The sequence below is a fragment of the Aspergillus terreus genome, genomic scaffold (assembly GCF_000149615.1).
Source record: "Aspergillus terreus NIH2624 scaffold_2 genomic scaffold, whole genome shotgun sequence".
Classification (NCBI taxonomy): Eukaryota; Fungi; Ascomycota; class Eurotiomycetes; order Eurotiales; family Aspergillaceae; genus Aspergillus; species Aspergillus terreus.
The window spans coordinates 1,395,905-1,419,124 of record NT_165925.1 but is presented as its reverse complement, the minus strand read 5'-3'; the positions used below and the strand labels follow the sequence as shown (position 1 = coordinate 1,419,124).

General features: G+C 54.9%; 6 protein-coding genes across 6 annotated transcripts; 3 read left to right on the top strand and 3 right to left on the bottom strand.

The window, feature by feature from the left end:
• Positions 1-607: 607 nt before the first annotated feature.
• Positions 608-6,305, top strand: ATEG_01495 (uncharacterized protein; the record flags this gene model as incomplete). The annotated part of the gene is made up of 5 exons (XM_001208860.1): positions 608-641; positions 682-750; positions 834-1,850; positions 1,905-2,212; positions 2,640-6,305. 5 exons carry the CDS (start codon positions 608-610, stop codon positions 6,303-6,305), a joined length of 5,094 nt encoding a protein of 1,697 aa, XP_001208860.1.
• Positions 6,306-6,951: 646 nt separating this feature from the next.
• ATEG_01494 (Zn(II)2Cys6 transcription factor) lies at positions 6,952-9,320 on the bottom strand (the record flags this gene model as incomplete). Its single annotated transcript, XM_001208859.1, has 3 exons — positions 6,952-7,225; positions 7,304-8,100; positions 8,175-9,320. 3 exons carry the CDS (start codon positions 9,318-9,320, stop codon positions 6,952-6,954), a joined length of 2,217 nt encoding a protein of 738 aa, XP_001208859.1.
• A 5,060-nt stretch (positions 9,321-14,380) lies between these two features.
• On the bottom strand, positions 14,381-15,135 carry ATEG_01493 (phosphoribosylglycinamide formyltransferase; the record flags this gene model as incomplete). Its single annotated transcript, XM_001208858.1, has 2 exons — positions 14,381-14,644; positions 14,725-15,135. 2 exons carry the CDS (start codon positions 15,133-15,135, stop codon positions 14,381-14,383), a joined length of 675 nt encoding a protein of 224 aa, XP_001208858.1.
• A 783-nt stretch (positions 15,136-15,918) lies between these two features.
• Positions 15,919-18,542, bottom strand: ATEG_01492 (uncharacterized protein; the record flags this gene model as incomplete). The annotated part of the gene is made up of 3 exons (XM_001208857.1): positions 15,919-16,035; positions 16,091-16,366; positions 16,419-18,542. 3 exons carry the CDS (start codon positions 18,540-18,542, stop codon positions 15,919-15,921), a joined length of 2,517 nt encoding a protein of 838 aa, XP_001208857.1.
• Positions 18,543-19,626: 1,084 nt separating this feature from the next.
• ATEG_01491 (uncharacterized protein) lies at positions 19,627-20,943 on the top strand (the record flags this gene model as incomplete). The annotated part of the gene is made up of 1 exon (XM_001208856.1): positions 19,627-20,943. One exon carries the CDS (start codon positions 19,627-19,629, stop codon positions 20,941-20,943), a length of 1,317 nt encoding a protein of 438 aa, XP_001208856.1.
• Positions 20,944-21,360: 417 nt separating this feature from the next.
• ATEG_01490 (uncharacterized protein) lies at positions 21,361-22,857 on the top strand (the record flags this gene model as incomplete). The annotated part of the gene is made up of 1 exon (XM_001208855.1): positions 21,361-22,857. The coding sequence occupies one exon, from the start codon at positions 21,361-21,363 to the stop codon at positions 22,855-22,857; it is 1,497 nt and encodes a 498-aa protein (XP_001208855.1).
• Between the last annotated feature and the right edge of the window lie 363 nt (positions 22,858-23,220).

Below are 23,220 nucleotides of genomic sequence, written 5' to 3'. Positions count from 1 at the left end.
TGTCCTACCCTCGGTCTTTCGCCCTCCTATCCAATCTCTTCTGCTTTGGTTCTCCTTTTCCCGAGTAGATCCTCTTTCCGTTCCTTGTCGAACATACCAAAAGTCCTCGGAACGGTTGTCACCCAATCCCTCGGACGCCCACCACGCCGCACCTCGGCGTCATCTTCGACGACCTCGAGGAGTCAGTAGTACTCTTACGGTCTCCTTGTCTTACGTGACGAGAATCTCAGAGAGCTCTGCCCTTTGTGAGTTACAGGTATGTTGTTCCCTCGTGCGACGACGTCGTCGGTGTCCTCCCCACCGATGGAGATGCAACCCTGCAGTTACCGCGGGACACTGTCGGCCTGAGTGTTCTGTTCCTCAGTGCTATCGCAACGATCCCCTACAGGCGCTGCACAGCTCGTCTCAGCAGATTTTGTTTCTCTGACCAAAGAATGCTGACACTGTCTACGTCGTATGATACAGGGTTTACTGGGCTCTCGCAAAGAGGTGAAGATTCTCGCAGATCCACCCCTCCGCTCGTCGTCGGGTGCAGAACGCTAAAGATTACATCTCCTCGACATAATCATCTCAGAGTTGGGTTGTCGGAAACACCCCCGAAATTGACATGGCATCCGAGCCGCGACCCGATACGCTGGAAGGTATCATTTCCGTTTGCCCTATTCATACGAGCCGATTTAGATCCAATGCTGACACCCGACGTTTCTACGCGGCCAGGCGACGTCCACAAGGAATCAATTGATGCGAAAGGTATGTGCTATCAGTCGCCCTACGTCTTCTCGCGGTGTACCCCCGCATTCATGCCCGGTCGCTGACGATCAAACTCCCAACAGCCACCACCGCAGATGACTCCCAAGCATCCGACAACGAGGGAGGCGAACGCCCGGTCCGGAATAAATTAAGGGACACCTCTATCACTTCGGCCCCCAAGCCACCCACCGCGACCGAACCCGCCGCCGAGAAAACGCAAGAAGGAAGCGAAAACAGTCGCGCTAGTAGCCGGGGTCGAAAGCGCTCACTCGACGAGGACCAGCCGGAAATGGACGAGGACGATGCCGGCCATAGGCGGAAACGATCACGCGACAACAGCTACGAGGAGGAAAATGCCGCCTCAAAGGAATCGGAACAGGCGCAAAACCCAGAGGACGCTGCGGAGAAAATTCTGAGCCCGAAGAAGAAACGAAGCCGGGATCAGCTCGACAAGGAGGAGCCAAAGCCCGAAGGCGCTGCGGAGAAAGCCGTTGATGTCGCGGAGGATAGCAAGCCGACGGAAAAGGTCGCGGAGGATGGACAGCCGGAGAAGAAGCGACACCGCGATAGCTCCCAGGAGAGACAGGCCGCGGTCACCAGCGCCTTCGCAAACACCTCTGCTGTTTCACCTTTCGGTTCCCTGGCAGCCTCAAAACCGAAGGAGGAGACTACTAAGCCCGCGACCACGTCATCCTCCGCTTTTGCATCTTCCACTTTTGCCGCCTTCGCCTCCTCCGAGAAATCACCCTTCGGCGCGTCTGGAACTTCCGGGTCTGTTTTCAAGTCCCCTGCTCCCACGGAGACCGAGAAGCCAGCCACTACTGGATCTGGATTTGCATCCACCGCGGGTCCTTCGGGATTTGCAACTCTAGGCTCGGGATTTTCAAGCTTTGCCAGTGGGTTCGGGGCTAGTGCCCCGAAGGGTGGCCTCACTAGCTTTGCTTCGCCTGCTGGTCCCAGCGACTTGGGTGGTTCGAGCAAGGACAGGCCGTTTGGGGCACCTGCAGAAGAGGAGGAGAACGAGGAGGAGGCGGGTGCTGAGAGCGGCCCCGGTGAATTCGAGGAGGACAAGACCGACGAGAGATTCTTTGAACGGCCGAGTATGCTCTAAAAATTCCTGGTGTCTGTGATGTGTATGCTGACCGTTTCTATAGTCGAGACCGGAGAGGAAGAGGAGAAGACATACTTCTCATGCAAGGCCAAGCTCTTCCAATTCTCAGACAAAGAATGGAAAGAACGCGGTATTGGCACATTCAAGGTCAATGTCCGCATTGTCAATGGCCAGGAAAACAAGAAGGCCGCGCGCATGATCATGCGTGCCGATGGCGTTTTGCGGGTCATGCTGAACACACCTCTCTTCAAGGGTATGACCGTTGGTGACGCTTCAGGCAACGAACCCAAATCCAAACAGATTCATCTGGCGAGCCTTGAGAGTGGCCGCTCGGTTCCCTGCCTGCTACGAGTGAGTTGCATCTCTGCATCAATATACCCGAGTGGGTTGATTGCTGACTTCATATAGACCGGAAGCGAAGATCTTGCCAAAGAGCTTTACCACGTCATCCGCGATCTGCTGGAACATCAATGAGCCATCCACGCCGTTTGGTCCGGAAAGGGCTGTAGATATAGCGGGACAGTAATTAGTTCTTTTCGTCTTGGACAGTCGATATTCAAGTAGATTTCGATCGGTTGGCATTTTGCGTCGTCTTTTCGCCAGGAGTGTGTTGGCTGGGGTTGGATCACCATTTCTTAGGATGAATTTTCTTTGTTTTACAATATTTCACTCATTTCGTATTCGTGAATATATTTCTGATGCATTCCTGTACAGCGTCCGGGCCTCTTGATATCAATTGTCTGCTTGGTTCTCGATCGGGCAACATTGAAGTTTGTAGCCACGTGACCTCGCGTCTCTGTCGCCCCGCGAAAACAACCTCGCCTCCATTTACCTGCAACCTGCTCTTCCCTCCCCACGCCCAGTCAGCTCACAATGGAGCCTCAGTATGGCCGACCAAGCAGCACATATCGGAAGCCGAGGGCCCACCACGAAAAGAAAATGGGCGCCAGCTGAGACTGGTCCCGTCGCGCACGACCACGCGTCGACCCCGGCGTCCCAGCACAGCTATTCTTCAGAGGACACGAATGAGACCAAACGGCCCAGGAAAGCAACACCAGCTAGAAGCAAATCAGACACAGAGTCAGCCGGCAATGACAGTGACGCCCTGACACCACAATCTTGCGAACAAGAACAGCAACATGGGCAGAAGAAGCGAAAGCGCAACCCCAAGGGGACAGCAAAAGCGACCGCCCCAGCAAAGCGAACTCCGTCGGCGCCATGGCCAGAACTTTTCAAGCGCCTCTCACGAACCCATCGCGCCCTGAACCTCGTGTACACGTTCTGCTGCACGCGGAAGCATTTTGCTACTACGTTCGAGAATATCCGGAAGGCGGTGCAGGCGCAGACGGGACAGCAGCTGGCGGTTGAGGAGATTGCGCGTGTGCGTGTACTCGTGCCCCGTGCTATCCGGTTCGAGTACGTCGATGAGGCCAAGTTGGAGGTTATGACTGTTGGCGAGAAGGAGGCCGTGGAGACGTACGGCCGCCGCGGGTTGCACGGGGACGTCGACGAGCGTGGAGATGAGGATGGCGAGGGTGATGCAGCTTCGGAGGCCAAGGCGTTGCTGTTCGAGTTTGTGGATGGCGATCTGAAGCGGGAGGTTCAGAATCCTAAAACGGGGGAGGGGATGAAGCCGGTGCGGAGGATGAAGGACGAGGATCTGAAGATGCCGGTTTATAGCCAGAAGCAGATGCTTGCGCTGATCGATAAGCGGAACAAGAAGTTCACGGATGCGATTGATGCGTTCTTGGTGCGGTGCGAGGACGAAAGCGTCGATCCAGTCGAGAGACTGGAAAGCGAGAAAGACGCTTGGATCCCGGTGCCGCCTGATGATGTCGAGAAGAATGAGGAAAAGGTGGTGAAACCGCCGAGGGAGATCCCCAAAGAGCGCAAGTCAATGTCTGAGATCATCGCTGAGATCCGGGAAATGGACTGGTATACGGCGCAGATCGTGCCGGAAGGTCACCGCGTGTTTGACGCCCAGCCTGCTGTCTACGGAGAGCTGACATTTCAGCTATCGCAGAACATGGTCAATGCCTTGTATAACACCAAGGGTATTACGCAGTTCTACTCTCACCAGGCTGAGGCCATCAATCATCTTTACGAGGGGCATAATGTCATTGTCTCTACCTCGACGAGCTCGGGAAAGTCGTTAATCTACCAAGTCCCGATGTTGCATGAATTGGAACATGATCATGCTAGCCGCGGCCTGTACATATTTCCTACCAAGGCCCTGGCGCAGGACCAGAGACGCAGTATGACTGAGCTCCTACAGTTCATGGATGGGCTCGAGCATACGATGGTCGAGACGTTTGACGGAGACACGCCAATGGAGTACCGAAATGGCATTCGCGACGAGGCGCGGATCATCTTCACCAACCCAGACATGCTTCACATCACGATCTTGCCACAGGAGAACGCCTGGCGCACATTCCTCCAGAACCTGAAGTTCGTCGTGGTGGATGAGCTGCATGTCTACAACGGTCTTTTCGGATCGCACGTCGCGTTCATCATGCGGCGACTTCGCAGAATCTGCGCCGCTGTTGGTAATCGCCACGTCCGCTTCATCTCGTGCTCCGCCACGGTTGCCAACCCGGAGGAGCACATGAAAGCCATCTTCGGCCTCGACGACGTTAAACTGATCGACTTTGACGGCTCCCCTTCCGGCCGCAAAGAGTTCATCTGCTGGAACACTCCTTTCAAAGACCCCAAAGACCCCACCTCTGGACGCGGAGACAGCGTCGCTGAGACGGCCCGGCTGTTTTGCCAGCTAATCCTCCGAGGAGCGCGAGTGATCGCGTTCTGCCGCATCCGAAAGCTGTGTGAGGTGCTCCTCCAGGCCGTCCGGAACGAGTTTCAAGCCCTCGACCGCGCAGAGGTCGGCAAGATGGTCATGGGCTACCGAGGTGGGTACAGTCCGCAGGATCGGCGGCGCATCGAACAGGAGATGTTCGAGGGCCGGTTGATGGGCATCGTGGCTACCAACGCCCTGGAACTGGGCGTCGACATCGGCTCCCTCGACGCCGTCGTCACCATGGGCTTCCCGTACTCGATCTCCAACCTCCGCCAGCAGAGCGGCCGCGCCGGCCGCCGCAACAAGGACTCCCTCTCCGTGCTCGTCGGCGACCGCTACCCGACCGACCAGTACTACATGAAGAACCCCGAGGAGCTGTTCACGCGGCCCAACTGTGAGCTGCAGGTCGACCTGGCGAACGAGCTCGTGCTCGAGGGCCACATCCAGTGCGCGGCGTTCGAGATGCCGATCCGGCCCGACGCCGACGGCGAGTACTTTGGCGCGCAGCTCGGCGAGTTCGCGGCCACGCGGCTCGTCCGCGACGCGCTGGGCTACTACCACTGCCACGAGCGGTTCCGGCCGCAGCCGGCACGGTGCGTGGCGATCCGCGACACGGAGGACCAGCACTTTGCGGTGGTGGACACGACGCACGGGCGCAACGCGGTGCTGGAGGAAGTCGAGGCGTCGCGCGCTTTCTTCACCATCTACGAGGGCGGCATCTTCCTGCACCAGGGCCAGACGTACCTGGTGCAGGAACTGAGCCCGGAGCGGCGGGTCGCGCGGGTCGTGCGCGTCCATGTCGACTGGAACACCATGCAGCGCGACTACACGGACATCGACCCGGTCGAGACGGAGACCATGCGCGCCATCACGCCGGCCACGCGCGCCTTCTACGGCGCCATCCGCATCCACGCCGTCGTCTACGGCTTCTTCAAGATCGACAAGCGCGGCCGCGTCCTCGACGCCGTCGCCGTCGACAATCCGCCCATCGACATCCTCTCCAAGGGCATGTGGCTGGACGTGCCCAAGTCCGCCCTCGACATCCTCGCCTCGCGCCGCCTCAACATCGCCGCCGCCATCCACGCCGCCGAGCACGCCGTGCTGTCCCTCCTGCCGACCTTCGTCATCTCCTCGCCCGGCGACGTCCGCACTGAGTGCAAGGTCGCCAAGAAGGAGCTAGGCCGCAACCTGCGCCTCGCCGTTGAGCATCAGCAGCAGAACCAGGAGGGAAATCCCGCCTCCCTCCGTGAGAAGGTGCGCCGGCTGAAGCCGCCGTCGCGCCAGCGGCCCGCCCGGTTGACCTTTTACGATGCAAAGGGCGGCGCGAGCGGGTCCGGGATCGCCGGGAAAGCGTTCGAGTTTGTCGACCTGCTCCTGCGCCGGGCGGTGGCCCGCATCGAGGCGTGTCAGTGTGTCACCCCGAAGGGGTGTGTGGAGTGTGTCTGCGACGAGCGGTGCAAGGAGATGAACGAGGTCATGAGTAAGGCGGGGGCGTCCGTGGTGCTGCGGTGTCTTTTGGGCTGGGATGTGGATGTGGATGCTTTACCGTGGGGCGAAGAGGTCGACGGAGAGGAGGGATTCGGTGAATTGGCGGGTGGGCTTGAAACGGTGGTCCCGGCGACAGAAGTACCGTTTCGTTCATGTCCGTAGATGGTGGTCATTGGTATTGATGAATAGGGTGACATCATGTAGCCAATATGCATTTATTCTAGACCTAGGACTTCCAATAGTGCCTTTTCTACTCTGCTTCATCCCGTTGATACTTGAAAGAAAGCGGCTCTATCTAAGACGGCCAATTGGTCTTGGGTATATGGCATTGCATTATTTGTTGGGATGCAAGCATCTCATATGATGTGCATGCAGCAGGCCCTAGAGAGAGGGCAATATTGTAAAGCATGAGCAGAGGGAAAAGGATCAAGGGTATATCGTGAACGGACGCAAAAAGCGGGGACATGTAACGAGGTATTAGGAAGGGTATAATAAATGACATCACTGCTTCGCAGGAGGTAAAGGTGTGTCCTCAGGACGGAGTGATCTCCTGGAGAGGAGTGTACTCCGTGGGGATGATAGGAGTTCGGACGTTGCCCGAGCCCTCTGGGATCATGTGAGGTTTAAGGGTCCAGACTCCCGCGTCCCTGCTATAAAGGCCGCGCCTATCACCCCGTCCCAACTGGATGACGGGCCTCGTTGGAGTACGAGTGAGACATCCCGCAACCTCCACGGGTTAGACTAGATCGGCTCCACTGGGTTCCCTGAACCTTATCTTCTATCCAATTCGGGCTCGTCTCGGCGCAATTCACCGATTATTGTCGCCCCCGGTGCCGGTCGTAGAAGCTGGGCTGTTCTCGCTCTCGGTGTCATCGAGGCTGATGTTCCAGAACAACGTCCGCATGTCACGCACGCTCTCGCGGAAGTTATCGCGAGGATTCGTGGTGCGTTCTTCCGTCATCGCGCGCACCTCTCGAATGATCTCCGGATATCCTTCATCATTGGGCAGCCACCAGTGGTTGAGTTCGGGTAGCTGGAAGACGGTGGCTAGCACTTCGCGGAACTTGGGGGCGATCGCGTATCTAGGATGGGAAGACTGTTAGCCACTCACTGATCTACGCTGCAGGACCGATAATGAATGCTTATTATAGGCGGCGTACCCGCTTTGCTCCATCAGCGCAAACTTCCTCCGACTCCACATCACATGTTTCTCATCTTTGGGCCCAAATAAAGCGACCATCCCCACGCTGTTCTTGAAAGAAAACATCCAGCCGTTTTCTTTCTCGGGCCACCGTGCGATCGCTTCAATCAACTGGCACTGTCGCATGGAGAGATCCGCGAGCTCTTCCAGGGACGATTGCTTCACGGACAGCAGACATTGATACTTGTACATCTGTTTCGTGGAGTAGTAGTCGATCCATGCCACGTTGACATCCCACAACGGCCCAGAATGCAGGAGACCGGGGAGATATGGATCGACCACATCGTCATCTGTGAGAGGTTGCCGATCAGGGTGCTCCCATACGGTGTACTCCGAGTCGGTGAAGCGCTCCAAAATAGCTCGACTCCTTTCAATAATCTGCCCTAATAGTTCGTTCTGAACCATGAATTGGTCAATGGGGATCATCTGCCGCGACAGTTTTGCATATAATGATGCCATTTCCAGACCGAATCGGCGATTGATCGACGCAGCCAGGGCGAGCTGCTTCTCTGCATCGTCCGGATAGGCCGCCGCTTGTTGCTCGTCGTACTGTTCCTTCGCAAGATACCACTCTCGACCTAGTACCGCTTCATTGCCGGCCAAGATGCCGGCAACCACGTCGAAACGGGAGTACCAGAGGAAGATGTGGTTGTGGAGTTCGTTGGTCGAGATCGACTCTGGAGTTAAGAGTTCGCGGATCAAAGCGTGGGCGGCTTGGTGGTGATCGATCAGATTGACCCAGTCCCCTACGAATTCCTGGTGATGAACATAAGCTGAGTTCCGTGACCGGCGGTAGGGATGTTTAAAAAAAAAAAGATAATAGGCCTCACCTCAAAGGTTGTCAGGACGAGAACAGTGATCAAGGTCGCCTCACTGTGAGCCTCGCCCGTGCTGAGTGACTTTCGCAGCATCTTCAACGCTGTGTTATAATGTTTCAGGAAAGTGTAGAGCTTTCCTTCGCCGGTCTGAACGCAATGATGATATGCAGCGAACCCGACAACCGCATACAGAAGAGGATCATACTGCAGGGCGAGCTCGATTATACTATGGTGGACGAAATGAGTACTCCCGGCGCGCAGGAAGAAATGTCGATATGTCAAGGATTCCTGATAGAACGAGAGGTAGAATTGCAGATCATCGGGTAAATGGGCGGTACTGGGGAAGCCGAAGGCATCGGTGGGGAAGAGGCTGATACTGGCCGACCGTGCACTGGTCGACTCGAATCTCGACGACGCCTCGGTCGAGGGCGAACTACTGGCTTCTTTCACCGATCCTGGTGTGTCGGATGCTGTCGGCGCGGGCGTGGGTTGTTGTTTGATCTGACGTTTTCTCAGGGACTGAGTGCTGAGTTTCCTAGGAAGTCCGGCTTTCTGACGGGCGCCCCCAGAGCCCATGGAGGGCGAGAGCCGCGAGCTGGATGCCACGCTCCCGTCCTCTTCCTCCTCTTCGTCGGCGATGGTCTCTAAGGCGCGCACATCTTCCGGTTCCACCAGACCGGACGAGTCACTGCCATGCGATTGCGGTCGAGCGGACTTGGACTTGACACCGGAGCGAGATGCCGACTTGGAGGCGGCGCCGGTCGAGCCTGGGGCCGGGTAGACGCACTCGCGATTTCCTTTGCGGCATCGATCGCAGACGGGACGAGACTCGTCGCATTTGATGCGACGCGAGCGACAGGTGAAGCAGCCGCTTCGGGTGCGCTTGTGCTTCTTCTGATCGGGCTTCGGTGCCGACGGGTAGGAGGGCGGGGCGGGGACGGCGAGAGCGGGTTGTGAGGCAGCCGAAGGAGGGGGTCGCGGGAGGGCTTGCGGCGGGGCTTGCGGCGAGGGGTTGTGCCAGAGGGCGACACTCTCGGGGTACTGACCAGGCCCCAGGAGAGAGTATGCGGAGAGAGGTGAAGGCTCCTGGAGGGGTTGAAGGGCACCAGGAAGGTAGCCGGTTAGGGAGGTCTGGGATGAGGGGAACGAATGCGCCATGGGGGACGATGGCAGATGAATTGCCTCCAGGGAGCAGGGCAGACGGTAGTCGAGAAGGGCGGCATAAGCTGATCCGCTTCAATAAGCTTGATGGGAGCGGGAGACCGCTGTCATCCTTATATCCGGATGGATGGGGAGGGAGGCAAGGCCGGAGAAAGGAGCGGATGACGGTAGGCGGATGGGATGGAGGAGAAAGGAACGAGCGAATGTGTGGAGGGTGGTGGGATGAAGGAGAGAAGAGGACGGATGATGGAGAGAGAGAGAAGAAGAAGAAGAAGAAGAAGAAGAAGAAGAGAGAGAGGTGGGGAGATGAGAAGACAAAAAGAGGATGGAACCAAAGAAGGAGGTCAGTCAGTAGTAGTCCGTAGTAGTCAGTCTCCCCTGCAATTCGGACCAAGTGAACTCGGCGGCGGAAGAAGAAGAAGAATAATGATGATGGTTGGTTTCTGGACTGGTCCCAAAGAACTCGAATGCAGAAAGATCTGTATCTATCAATCCGTGGGAGTTTGTCTGCTCATCGACCTCATCGGCGTGGGAGTGGGAGGCCGAACAGGAGCAGGATGGATGATGACTTCACCAGTGCCGGCCATCGACTGAAGCATAAAATAACCATAATCCGGACCACACTCTTATCCACTCTTATTTATGACAGATCTAAGGCTTTGTATAATAATAATGGCTCGAAGGGAGATCGAGGAGTCCACTGATCTTCTAAACAGTTTGTTATTTTTACTCTGGCCGACTTCTATTCTTATGTTAGAGTTTAATTTGCTTGCTCTGATCGATTAGCTATTGATTCCTTTGCTTTTTGCTTCCTCCATCGGGGTCTGGTCCTGCATCTCTACCGAGTCCTCCAGCTGTCAAAATACTCCCTCGATCATTACATTACAATCACTCCATCTTACCGTCCAGTCTGGGGTCCTACTCCGTACTCGACCTCAGGCTGTCACCAGCAGACAGGTTCACCCGGAGAGACATGGGGCCCCCTTCCCCCTAGCATGGAGTAAGCCCCAACGCTATTGCTCTAGCGCCGTGGTATGTGCGGACGGACCCAGAGGACCTACCAGGCGGCGTAGCTAATAATATACGGAGTAGAGAGGAACGAGTAAAAATCAAGAAAATGTAAAAGAAAAGAAAGAATAGCAAATGTCGGAGAGAAAAAGAAGAATAGGGAAAAGTCAATCCATCCGAGCAGAGAGACCAGGCCAAATCATCGTCCATCCAGCACGATGCACGACAATTCATTTCCTACTAAAACCCGGCCAAGACGAACGGCTTCAAAATTCACATCCACCCCTGGTCCTCTCCACCCGGGATTATTCATTATTCATGTTTTCTTCCCTGAACCACGACACGAGGGAGATAATTGGAGAAGCCTTCCGTCTTTTCCGTGCGGTCGACTCTCTACCCCCTTTTCCTATCCCTCCTTGTTGGGTGTCTGGTTGTAGGAAAGGAAAGGGGGAAAAAAAGAAAACCATCCACCACCAGTAACTAGTAGTCCCTGTCCCCGTCTGTGACCGACGCCCAAGGATGGACGAACTAACAGTACGGAGATAAAAATAAACCAGCCTAGGAAAAGGACCAAGAAGATCACGAAGATCTGGTAGGGTTGCTCTCTCTCTCTCTCTCCCTCTCCCCGTCGTATCACTACCAGAACATGCGTTATGCATAATTCACCCACCCACTTGGACACCGGCGTCCATGGTTGATCAATCAATCAATCAACCATCCTGGCTCGAGTGGCTGCTAGTGCGTCTCTAGCGTGCTGTCGCGGTGGACCACTGCTCGTCCTTAATCCGGTAAACCTTGAGAGCCCAACTCCCCGTGATCATTATTGGATCCAGACATCGATCCTGCATTCAGTCGGTTTCCGACGTGGAAATCGGCCAGAGGATCGTGGGCCCTTCTGGTCGAGTCGAGTTGTCTTGTCTGTTGCCCCTTGGCCCATCATCACGCACACGACCTTTCTTGCCCCTTTCCTTGGGGGACTCCTTACCTACACCGGATGATCGGACGGTGTCATGACTGACTCATCGGACACGGGACCATGATTCATGAGCTTCTCCGGAGGGATGGAAAAGCAAGACAACCTCGGAAGAAAAATACCTCGCAACCGTCGCATGGCATGCATCAACAGCTTCAATCATACCCATGGCGCCGCCACAGGCATTTCGCTCTCCCTGCATCCCTGCGCAAATCTCTTTCACCATCGAGGCCTAGGCGGATAAATCCAACACCAGAGGGATGCAAGCGCCAGGAGACTGCGATGCAAATATCCCCTCCAAATAACGTACCACATCAGGTTTCCAATATATTAACGATCTTCATGGCGTCTGATCTGGGCGACTCTGTATATCTAGATGGACTCCGTGGGATCCTTAGAGTACCTCTGCTTAGCTCCTCTCAAGCCGGCCCTCTGAAACTAGCACTAGCAGCAGACCAGTACTATCTGGGTAATTTTTACCGAAACGTTCGTCCGGGATGGAGCTCAGATCCTGTCGGCGTCTATACCAGCCCGATGGGATTTCGAGATGGGAAGATCATATCAAGATGGCGGTGAACTTTCCCTCCCGGATCTGGGGTTTGCTTTGGAGTAGATGATGGGACGAAGGCCAAATTGTAAGGTACAGAGGGAGAGAGACTTTCGGGGTTAACACTGACCGGAGACTGCAATCTCCTACTTCATACTATGCAGGCCGCTGTATCCCGCCATCGACACGATCGTCGGCATGATCTTCAAATCCGCCCTATGATAAATCCTCCGTGGTTGACCAGCGCTGGACGGATCCCCGAAGCGGCAGGAAAACCGCGCTGATTCCACCGTCGACTGGTTTGTGTCGCGACGGGAAATCCGCCAAAAGGCCGCCAGCAGAGTCAGATGTTCCTGATCGACGGCGAAGGACCAGAGGAGATTTGACAGCTCTGGTGAGATGGTGGTGATTGGCCCAACCGCCGTTAGATCTCGATGTCCACAGAGTTTGTTAGGCCCGAGAGTGGAACACTGCCAGCTCCAGCTTGAGCGTGGCCATCGTATCTCGTATTCGGGACCAAGTCCGTTCTGTGCTTTCTGTTACCTACCATTGTATCTGTGACCTACCGAGCGTGACAGTGTTCACCATAGCAGCAACAACCATTACTGACCGAATACTTCCGTCGATACCGGCAGATTTCGCTCCCCTCATTGCCTCCCTCGGGACTTGTAAAGACCGAGCTTCATGTGGGCACGCCAAGAGCCGGTGCTAACGCGGGATGGACTAGCCAATATGTAGGCCGTGTTATGATTGCCCGCCAAATCCTTTAGGTCGTCCTTGGCTGATAATCGGACCCAGGGCCAGTAAGATGAGGTGCCGGGACGGATAAATTCAGCCAATCACCCCAACAGAGCCGCCGGACGAAATGATCCATCAGATGGCGGAGAGGGCACCACCTCCCTACCAGGAAGTTCCCTGGAGAAGGATCCCTCGAGGGAAATGAGTGTTGCCGTCGGCCGATCCTTGCCCGGTCGCACCACGGAAGTGTCTGCGTAACTTTCCTCGAGGACGATAGGGGTCCGTGTGAGCTTGAGCGGCGCAATATGCAACATTGCCCTTTGTGCAGGGAGGAGTACTCCGTGCATTCATTGCTCCTGTGGCCAGAGTGGGTCGTCCCTCGTCCTTGATATTGGACCGTTGTGACTCGAGCAACGCCTCATGATCATGCCCCGTACTCCGTAGTTGCATGCATGGAGTTGTAGCATGCAAGACTCATCCAGGAGAAGCTGCGGACTGTAACTAGGCAGTAGTTCAGCTAGCTCCAGGCATCAGCGCCATGGGTCTCAGCCGGCGTCTGTCAAACCCACGGCACAGGAGGGAGGGGGAACAAACCCGCACAACATGTTGTCGGATCGGACTTCGCGCCGATAGCAGAGGATCCATACTGAGATGTCCGATGTCTCGATCCCAGGTGTAGCAGACCCGACTAGCATACAGCGATGTCTATAACAGACTGATCAACCTCACACGAAGAGTTCTGCGACAAAAAAAAAAATGCAGAACTTCCAAGGTTGATTTCTGCTAGAATAGTCCCGAAAAGCTCCCATGGGTACCCAAAACCACCGGGCCGGAAAGGATCCTGGATCGCCCTGTGGCGCTGAACTGCAGAGAGGAGTTGGCATATATCCACTTGCCTATTGGGGCAGACACGGAAATACTTCCGAGCATGCTCCAAAGGCAGGATCCAGATGATGATCTGTATGAAGTCATTTCCACTGCCTGCACGGCGTTGGCTGAGATCGTGGACTCAGGTCACATCGTTGCCACTATTAAACTTCCCCTACTTTAGCTCATATGCACGACGACCGTTATTGGGGAGAGGGAGAAATTGTCTTCCTATCATCGGGCTTTGCGCCGGAGAGTACATAGTTAGTCTCCCGCGGAGGAGAAGACCGCATGTCTTTCCACTTTCTGGTCGGATTGATCGGCCGCTGATTTGCTCACGACGTTGAATTCCTGTGGGTGGCTTGCGGCGTGAATCTTATACGGATCGGTCATGCAGCCAGTTTTGCCTACGGGCCCAGCCCCCAACCAACTAAGAATGATGTGATCCGAATGCGATGGACGGATTTCATAGGAGCTCTGTAGGCACAGCTCCAGGGAGGATCCCAAGCTGCGTCTTGCTTTGTTGATACTGATATCCAGTAGGTAGTCCATCAACAGGGATGTCCCTAGGCATTTCTAGAGGCTGGCTGGCTAAAAATTTCTTCTGGTCACCCAGTCGGAGACATGGTGATTTTGAAACTCATCGATGCATGCATTGCTTCAATAGTCCGACTCAAAGGCCTGGTTCTCGAGCTGAATTAGCAGTCATTCGGTCCAGCCCGGGGAAGACACGCATACCGCCTTTGTCCCCCACGCAGCTCCTCCAGACAGCTGCCGTAGATTGATTGCTAGGAGGTAGGTGAAGTAGATATGTGTGAAATCGTAAATCGTCATCCCATCAACCCTTTAGACGCCCTGCAGCCCACCCATGATTGCGTCTCACGTATCATCCGTATCAGACCGCTCTTTGTCCGCCCCAGACCCTCAAGCGCTCGTGGAAGCGCGTTGCTTCTCTTCGCGGATCTCCTGGACCGTAAGCTGCACGCCCTCAATGACCACCCCCCACTCGATCGCATGCACCTTCTCCTCGAACGCATGGAGGTCCTCGTCCTCGCCCTTGACGAATGGGATCTCGCGCACCAGAATCGGCGTGCCCATATCCACCTCCGAGATCACCTTATGGATCATGACGCCGGTCTTGTCGATCTTGCCCTCCTGCCAGGCGGCATGAGCGCGCTCAATTGCGTTCTATCCATGCACCCGATTAGCCAACGTCCCGCGACACCAAACGCAAACACGACACAAGGAAAGAGAAAAAAGCAACGTACAGCCCCATTGAAGGCCCCCGGCAACGCAGGGTGCAGGTTAATGATCTTCACATTAGCCGCCTCCAACGGCTCCAAGAACCGCGGCGACAGGACGTGCATGAAGCCCAAGCAAGCCACCATCTCCGGTTGATCGGCCAGGACCAACCGGGCCAGCTCCGCATCATATTCCTCGCGCGCGGCCTGCACGCCCTCGGGCGTCGCAGGATGCTGCTTCTTATACTTCACCAGATTGTGGTACTGCGTCGGGATGTTGGCCTGCCGTGCGCGTTCCAGACCGTAGGCATCTTTGCGGTTCGATATCACCCGGATGATGTTCGTGGGCAACTGCCCCGCGCGGGTCTTGTCAATCACTGCTTGCAGGTTCGAGCCATTGCCGGATATGAGGACGGTGAGTCGGATCGGAGAGTCCATGGCGGGTTCTTCGTCACGGTCGGACTTCTGTACAAATGAGTGATCGTAGAAAAGGCAGCTGCCAAACCAACTTATGACGTCGCGGGGAGAACAGCCGTGGGTGAAATTTTCTCGCGACCTTCTCGGAGGTGGATCCACGCAATTTGGGGGTTGGAATTGAAAGCCCAGACGAGACCAACAGGGTTCTGAAAACTATGGGACGCTTTGAATTGGCCCAGGAGAATTGGAGCTTCCAACACCAAGCGATATTTCCAATCCACCGATTTTGATGAACGGCGGGGTGAAAAAAGGCGCTTAGTCACCGCTCGGTCGCGGAGAGCGGGGCGGAGCCGCGGGGCAGAATATACTACGATGCTCACGCTCAGTAGAAAATAGTAGATTAAAACACTCATCAGAAGTAACAAGACTGAAGTATCCAATAACAAGCTATGTCACATGGTAACAGCACTGCCATCTGCCGGATAAGATGTCCTTCCAGCCCAATCCTCGCACCGGTCATGGAAGTTCAGTACCCATTCTGTCCGTTGGCACGTCACCGAACCAGCAAATCTTGGTCATACCATAAAAGCCTGATATCAACAGCCCAGAAGAATTCACAATGAAAGGGAAAAATGCTGGAGGGGATATCCTTGGGAACAAGAGAAAATAAGACAAATTCGTCAAGACTAGTAAATACGCTTCATGCTAAGCCGCAGAATATTCAGAGCCAGTAAAGGCATTGGATGAAAGTGACAAGTGATGCAAGGGAATTTATGCCATGGGAGTTGAGGGCCATACAGGTCGTCAGGCTGCAGTGGCGTTGTTCGGTGCGCTCGACATTGGATCGGGATTCGAATTTGAAGTCTCTGCTACACCCTGGCCTCTGCAAAGAGGGCAAGAATTTCGGCCCGTAGTCAACCACTAACAAGGTCAGCCAAACTTGTCTGACGTACAAAGTCATGAGCGATGAACGTACCTGGTCGATACAGTCCCGGTGGAAAACATGCTTGCACTTGGTTAGCTGGCGCAGTTCTTCTGCAGCTTCATAGTCACTGAGACAAATCAAGCAACGGTCCCCATCAGGGATCGGAATGGTGCCAGCACCATCCGCCGATTCTGCAACCAAAGAGCCAGCATATTCCACGAGTCGATACAGTCCACCGGCAGAGTGGAGATCTTGCTCACTCGCAACGGGGGGCTTCACTGGGCCGAGGAGGGACGAGAGTAAGATCATGTCTTCATAAGTTGGATTCTGGCGCAAATGTTAGTCAAATTCTATCTCACAAGCCAAAGGGTAGTCATACGTCAGTAAAGAGACTTGGTGTGGCAAATGCCGGATGGTTTTCTGAGAGGTTCGTTCCCACGACATAAATCAACCAGCTTCTACCGACAGGAGGCGGTGCGTTGTCAGGTTCGACAACCCCGTTGCGTCTAACAGCCCCTGAGCCTAGATCACGATGGCGTGCAAATTCGGAGTCACTCCTGTGCCTCCGATGAGCTGAGCTCAACGGAATACTGCTATCAGCGGGTTCCATTGTAGGCTGCATGGGTCCGTTCTCGTCCAGCTGTGGCAGAGGGGTTGGTGACATCACCGAAGCAGAGGATGGCCTCCGGCTAGGGGTCGAAGCACCGGAGGATACAGCTGACAAGCCCGGCTCCGCTGGAGTGGATGGGGGAGGGTTAGGGCCAGGTGGGCTTTCTGAGAGGATGGAAGGAAGCGAGGAAGGAGGACCCCGGCTTCCGACATCAGACAAACGCCTTGACGGGCTCTGGATTCCCTGCTGCTGGGGCATGTCCTCATTGGGAGGCATTGTGTTCGATTGTCCTGCCTGGGGTCGATGTGTTGCAAATCGAGGCAGGCCATCGGTACGTGATGGGATTCTAGGCGCTGCTTCTTCATTTCGCGCCAGGTTCCCTGGTGACAAGAATGGCAGCCGAAGTAGGGCATCGAGGCCATGTCCACCGACGGGCTGAACATTTTCACCGTTGGGAGGCCCGTTTCCTGGAGGAACGGACCTCACTCCCACCACGACGAGAGTCACGGTGCGGCCTTCGGGACCGTTCGAGGTATTTTCAGTAGGAGTGCCGTCCGTGGTACCGCTGTCCAGGTCCTCAGACTCTGTCGATGTGCGATTCAAGCCAGCGGGTCGCGGGCTGTCGGAATTCGCGAAACGGAAAACACGCAGGAAGTTGACGGGAGCCGTCGGGCCAGTCTCACTTGGGGTCGCTGACGTTTCATTCGGGGATGTCTGTGCAGAGGTAGCATGCTGGAGGCTCTGGATAAAATTCTCTAGCGAACCATCAAGACCATCATTTCCGAGAGACTGAATGTTAGGCATGACCGGAGCAGCCGATCCAGAAAGTTGTGCAGCGATGGCAGTCGCAGCCAGCTGAAGAACGCGCGAAAGCGGTGTCTGTTCCTCCCGCTGCAAAGATCGTGTCGGCCGCGCTCGTAACAGACTGGGAAACTGTCGCAAACCGGCTGGTCCTTGGGTAGAGTGTGACGACATAGGCGACGCTGGGCGTGTGGCTCCTATTGCTGGTTCCACAGAGTCCAATTCGTGAGGCTCGTCGAAATCCATGCGGGTATCCATGGGTCCCGGATGTGGAAGGAACGGCGTATAGGGGGGCATGGAACCCAAAGGCGCTGGCTCCTGCATATTTCCCGCCTGCCCTGACGGTTGGCCAAACATCTGAGCGATTGGTCCCGACAAAGAGTTCCGGACACGATGAAGACGAGCGCTTCTCCGCCACGATCCTCTCGCAGCATCAGAACCATGCTCTGCGTGGGTGTCGGGGATCAAACCAGGTTCACTGCGTGGAATGAAATAGGGTCCGCGAGTGGAGCGACGCCGCCGGGGAATTCCGCTCGCACCGAGAGAAGCCAAAGGGTTGAAGCGACTGCTGCTGTGGGCAACTTCAGACCTCGGGATGGTTCTGGATACTATTCCGTGCCGATGCGCGTGACCTTCGGCTGGGGTTTCCTCCTCGCTACTGAGAAGCCCACGGATGACAGAATTTGGAAGGATTCTAGAGCCCAACCGCGACATCGTGGACTGTCTCCTCGCGGCCATGCGGGCAAATATTGCAGACCGGTGCTCGCGCTGATCTGGTTCGTAGTGCGTTCCATTTGTGTGGGTGTTGTTGTCCATAGATGTCGTATCCACTGGCTGCTCTCTAGCTGGCACGTTTGTCGGTTGCCACTCTGGCGCCGCGGGGTTCAGTTGACTGGGCGGAGAGCCATGAAGCCCACCACCGTTCATGTCTGAACCTGAATGCGGCCCAGATTCCCCGGTCTGCTCGAAATCCTGTCTTTCATTCATGGTTTCATCCCTGGGGAGTTGACGGCGCCGTTCGTGGGAAGAGGTCTGGAGGTCTGGAGAGGTGTCGTAGCGCTGGTCTCTTTGCGTGGAAGACGACTGTCCCATAGTAGCAGAGACGTCAGATCGATCAGTGGCGATAGGATCTCAAAGCACCCCTATTGCCATCAACAAGTGGATGACTAAAGGTAGAGATTCACATTAGTCAGACGAACGAGAAAGCACTTCAAGAGTATAGAAGAGCATGGAAGCGGTAGAATTAATAATCGAAAAGTGAAAGCCCAAATGGCTTGATCAAATAATTCGTAAACGAGACGATCTTGCGACACGGTACAGCGCACCGGTCGCGAAACAAGCTGGGTTTGGACTGTCCTTGAGACAAATGACCACCAAAGACGACGTACCATTGAACGGTTTTACCTCAACGACATAGAACCAGTCCCTCCGACCAGGTATCCCCTGTTATGACCAGGATTGATATTGTCGTGGCAGACTCGGGTGTAGGGGAAGCTGAATCTAGGCCACAACCTTGCTCGGAAGTACTGCAGAGGTGTCTGACGGGAGATCCCCTTCTGATCTCGGATGGGCCGGAGACTAGACAGTCTTCAGGAATAACAAGTGCTCCGAGACCAATAGGATGACCAGACCCAGGGCGCGTTCGAACCTCGGGAAGACTGAATGAACGAGGTAATCGGGGGGGCAGATATAGTGAGGTTCGATTCGGGGGCAATATGTACCCCACGACTGCTGGGGGGAAACGTGCGTCAATAAAGAGAGGCGGGAGGCAGATCGGTTGTGGAAGGGAGAGGAAGACGGGAGGGAGGAAATAGTGGTGAGAGGTTGGTGATGGCAAGATAGAGAGTGAGAGAGAAGGAGGAAGAAGATGGATGATGACGATGGTGGATTACTGACTGATTGAAAGTGGTGAATGATAACGGGGGGGAAGTTTGGTTTGTTCCCAGTCGGGACTAGTCGGGACGGCTTGGCGGTTTCAGGCGTGGATGGAAACGGACGCATCTATTTTCGTCGGTCTGTCTTGTTCTTTTCACATTCACCAACCAACCATACACTTGGGGGACTTCCCAATCCCGGCATGGAGCTCTCCTGAATCCACAATGTATCAGTCCCTTCATGGATAGCGCTTCCCTTCTCCAGCTAGTACGATTATCTGCTGCCGACCACCCCGGTGTTCATGGCATCCGTCCCCTCGGCGTCCGTCTTTTCCTTGCCGCTTCCGTCATGGCAGCAGCCTCCTAGCGTGCGCGTCGCTAAATACGAGCCGAAGAAACGAAAAAAGACCGACAATGACTGGGGCGACGACAACGATGACCTCGATGGTGAAACCACTGACGCTGCATCCGAGGCAGCCCCGCCGGCGCCATCTCTAACTCTATCACCAGAAGAAGCTCACCAGTATCGCATTGCGGGTCTTTCTTTCGATAGGGAAATCCCTGGAGGCCTTTTCCCCCATGCTCCAGCGAAAGAAGACACATCCTCTCTCCGCGTGAGAAAGCAGGATATCTTCCAAGGATTGTCTTCCTTGTCATCCCCAATCTACCCCCCTCAGTCAGCGGCCCAGCAGGGAAACCTTCGCATCCAGCACCTGGCTGTTCTCTCGTCCATCTTACATCGCTGTCTTTTGCAGAGGGACTACATCCGCGCAGGAAGGGCTTGGGGACTGATCCTTCGCGAAGGATTCCATGGTGTCCCGGTAGATGTTCGTACCGAAAGTCGATGGGGCATCGGAGCGGAAATTCTATTGCGGAAAGGTCGCCAGATTGCAGATAATGCTCTGGGCTCTGCTGCGCAGGTTGGTGAATCTCACTCGACAGATTCACCGCGGCTTTATTTCACTCGGAAGGGGTTCGAGGACGCTAAGGAATACTACGAACGGCTTATGGTTCAACACCCCTTTCGGAAGACGTCTCCGGATTCAGTATGTTCATTACAGTTTTACCCCGCTATGTTTAGCCTGTGGGTGTATGTGGTTCAAGAGGAGAGCGTTGTTGCCCGCCAAACCATCGAGAATAATCATGAATCTTCCCCAGAAGCGATGTCAGAAGACGAGGGTACTGCAACGGATTCTGAAGGGCACCACGGGGTGTCAAGCCACCGGAAGCAAGGGCTTCTTGCTGGAGTGAGGAAATCCGAACTGGGGGAAGCACAAAAAATCGCAGGCAGATTGGATGAACTGCTCGTATCGCCGCCATATTCAGACTCTCCGGAATTGTTGGAGTTGAGAGGCATGATTGCACTCTGGATCGCCGACCTCTTCATCTCTTCTGTGCCAAATTCCCAGGGCTATGATGTCGATTCTGATGATCTTGACCGGATGGAGACCGACTTACATGATTCCATTCAAAGTAGACGAGAGTTACGGCTTGCCATCGATAAACGACAATCCGAGTTGGGAAAAGCACGGGAATTTTTCGAGAAGGCGAAGAAACGGAACAAAGGAATGTCTTCTACTTTCAGGGATTTGCACATTGACGACAAGGAGGTTGAATAAAAAGAGGGGGGTATAATGTATATCGTTGGAGATGAAGCAAATATAAGGCTCGATATATACGTCTTACCACACCGAGCTTCAACTAGTCTTTGGCCTTGTGCATTTAAAAGTTATCATCAGGGTAGTCTCACATCGATCTATCATGATTTAAAGAAAGAGCGCATGATATAAATCGCCGGATCATGACTGGGGCCGTCTATCTTGGACAGTAGTAGTCTCACGTGACCTCGTCGCAGGGTCGCGTATACCAACGCGTTGACTGGATGAGCAAACTTACCCATACTCAGAACTCAACCCGACGTTCGGACGATCATTCCGTTGGCTTCCTTGTCGCCTAGCGGCTTCCAAGCCATTAATCATTTCTAAGAGACCTATGTTTTGATCGCCTAGGCGGTTCCCCACCCCGATCCGACTACCATGGGGGTCGGAGATTATGTACATTCCAAGGAAGCAGGCCAACGTCGGCCTCCTACAAGAGATGCCCAAATCCGGTCCCGCCAAAACCTAGCTGAGCAGGCAAGGGTGGAGGTGCCTACAACGAAACTGGCTGCGCCTCTGCCTTTACCGCCCAACCGACAGGCCCAGCTGGACCACGATGGAGCCAATCCGGAGAGGTTGGACGCCGCTCGTGAAACCTCCCAGCGCAGAGACATGTTCGATACAGATGTAGAAGGCATCGACGACTCGACTATCGCGGCGACAAGTGTGATGGGCGTCGACGATATTCCATACCGACCCTCGTCCAGTATGACAGCCCACCAAGCTCCTACAGAGACAGCGCACTTCGAGCAAACCCGGCGGTCCTACGGCCCTAACTGGTACGACAACCTCGGGGACAAGGCATTCAAGGCAGCTGGCTTTGGTTCTTCTGACTTTGACGATGCAAGCCAACGAACATCAGTGGCTGCTGACGACGAAGCATCGGAAGATCTCAACGTCTCCGACCTCCGCCCCAAAGGCCGCGGGTCCGAGGAACCTCTGAGCAAGCGTCTGCAGAATTTCTGGAATGCGAGCAGGAGGCCCCATGCGAGGACAGGCGCATCTCCGGCTCAAGAGGAGCCATCTAAGATCCCGACCTACAAACGCTCGTCACTGTCTGACGTGAAAGCGTCGACTACCCAAGCGCTCCCTATCGCTCCACCCAGGAAAGTCACTCTCCCACACAGTATGAGCGCAACTCCAAGGACGCGCTTCAGTCCTCCTAAACCTTCCCTCCTTGACAAATACGACTTGACGCCCACCCGGCGGTCGTCTGGTTCCCGAGCTCATTATAATAAGCCAAATGTAACCGTCGCCGACCCGCACGATAGCGGGGAGGATGTCGGATTATTTGGACATAACTACGGCACAGACAACATGGCAGCACTCTCTGCTTTTGACATCACCCATTTTGATGATCTTGACGATGATCCCATCAATGATCCGTTCGCTCGGCGCGACTCTGTCAGACGAATCAGCCCCGAGCATTCGTCACCCAGAAAGCGCCAGCTGGAAGCCGATTACCCCCCTGAAGTCCTGTACCAGAAATCATTCGCGGATCTGCAAGCGGAACCGTTTGACCGCACGCCGTCAGCAGCCGTCACGTCGGGTCTAGCCCAAGAAGTACCTAGCTCCGGGGCCGACAGAATCTCTCAGCTCCTGCGACTTTCCGAAGAAGACCGTCGCGCATACTTTTCCAACTTGTCGGTTGAGGAGTGGGAAGAATGCGGTGATCAGCTTATCGAGCAGTTCAGCAACCTGCTCACGAAGATGAAGGACCTACGCCAAGCTCGGCGCACAACCGCTGCGGTGTTCGAAGCTGAGATTAGACGACGGCATGAAGCTGTTCAAGAACAGTCTGCCGAGGTATCTAAGAAACTGGAGGACATGAGAAGCGGTGGCGTGGAGGTTTTACGCGGACGAACCCCTTCATAGATGTCCTTGATTCAGCAAATTGAGATTGCAGATGCAATCCTCCTGTGTTTTCAATTCTTCCGTGTACTTGATTCTTCGACTCATGACGTGTTTCGGTTGTGTTCCAAACAATGCCAAGTGATGATAGGCCTTATCGGGTCATGATTATGATACTAATATAGTTTTATAGTAGATTAGGCGTCTTTGCATGGCCCGGGACTACCATATATATCTCCTCACCTTTTCACCAACACGACAAAACGCCACCCACCGAGTTATGAAGATGCAAAACAAGTCAACCTACGTGCGTCCAATATCAAACCCACCATCCTAAGCGGCAAAAAACAGCGTCACCACTACCACGACTGCCAGTTACGGCACTTC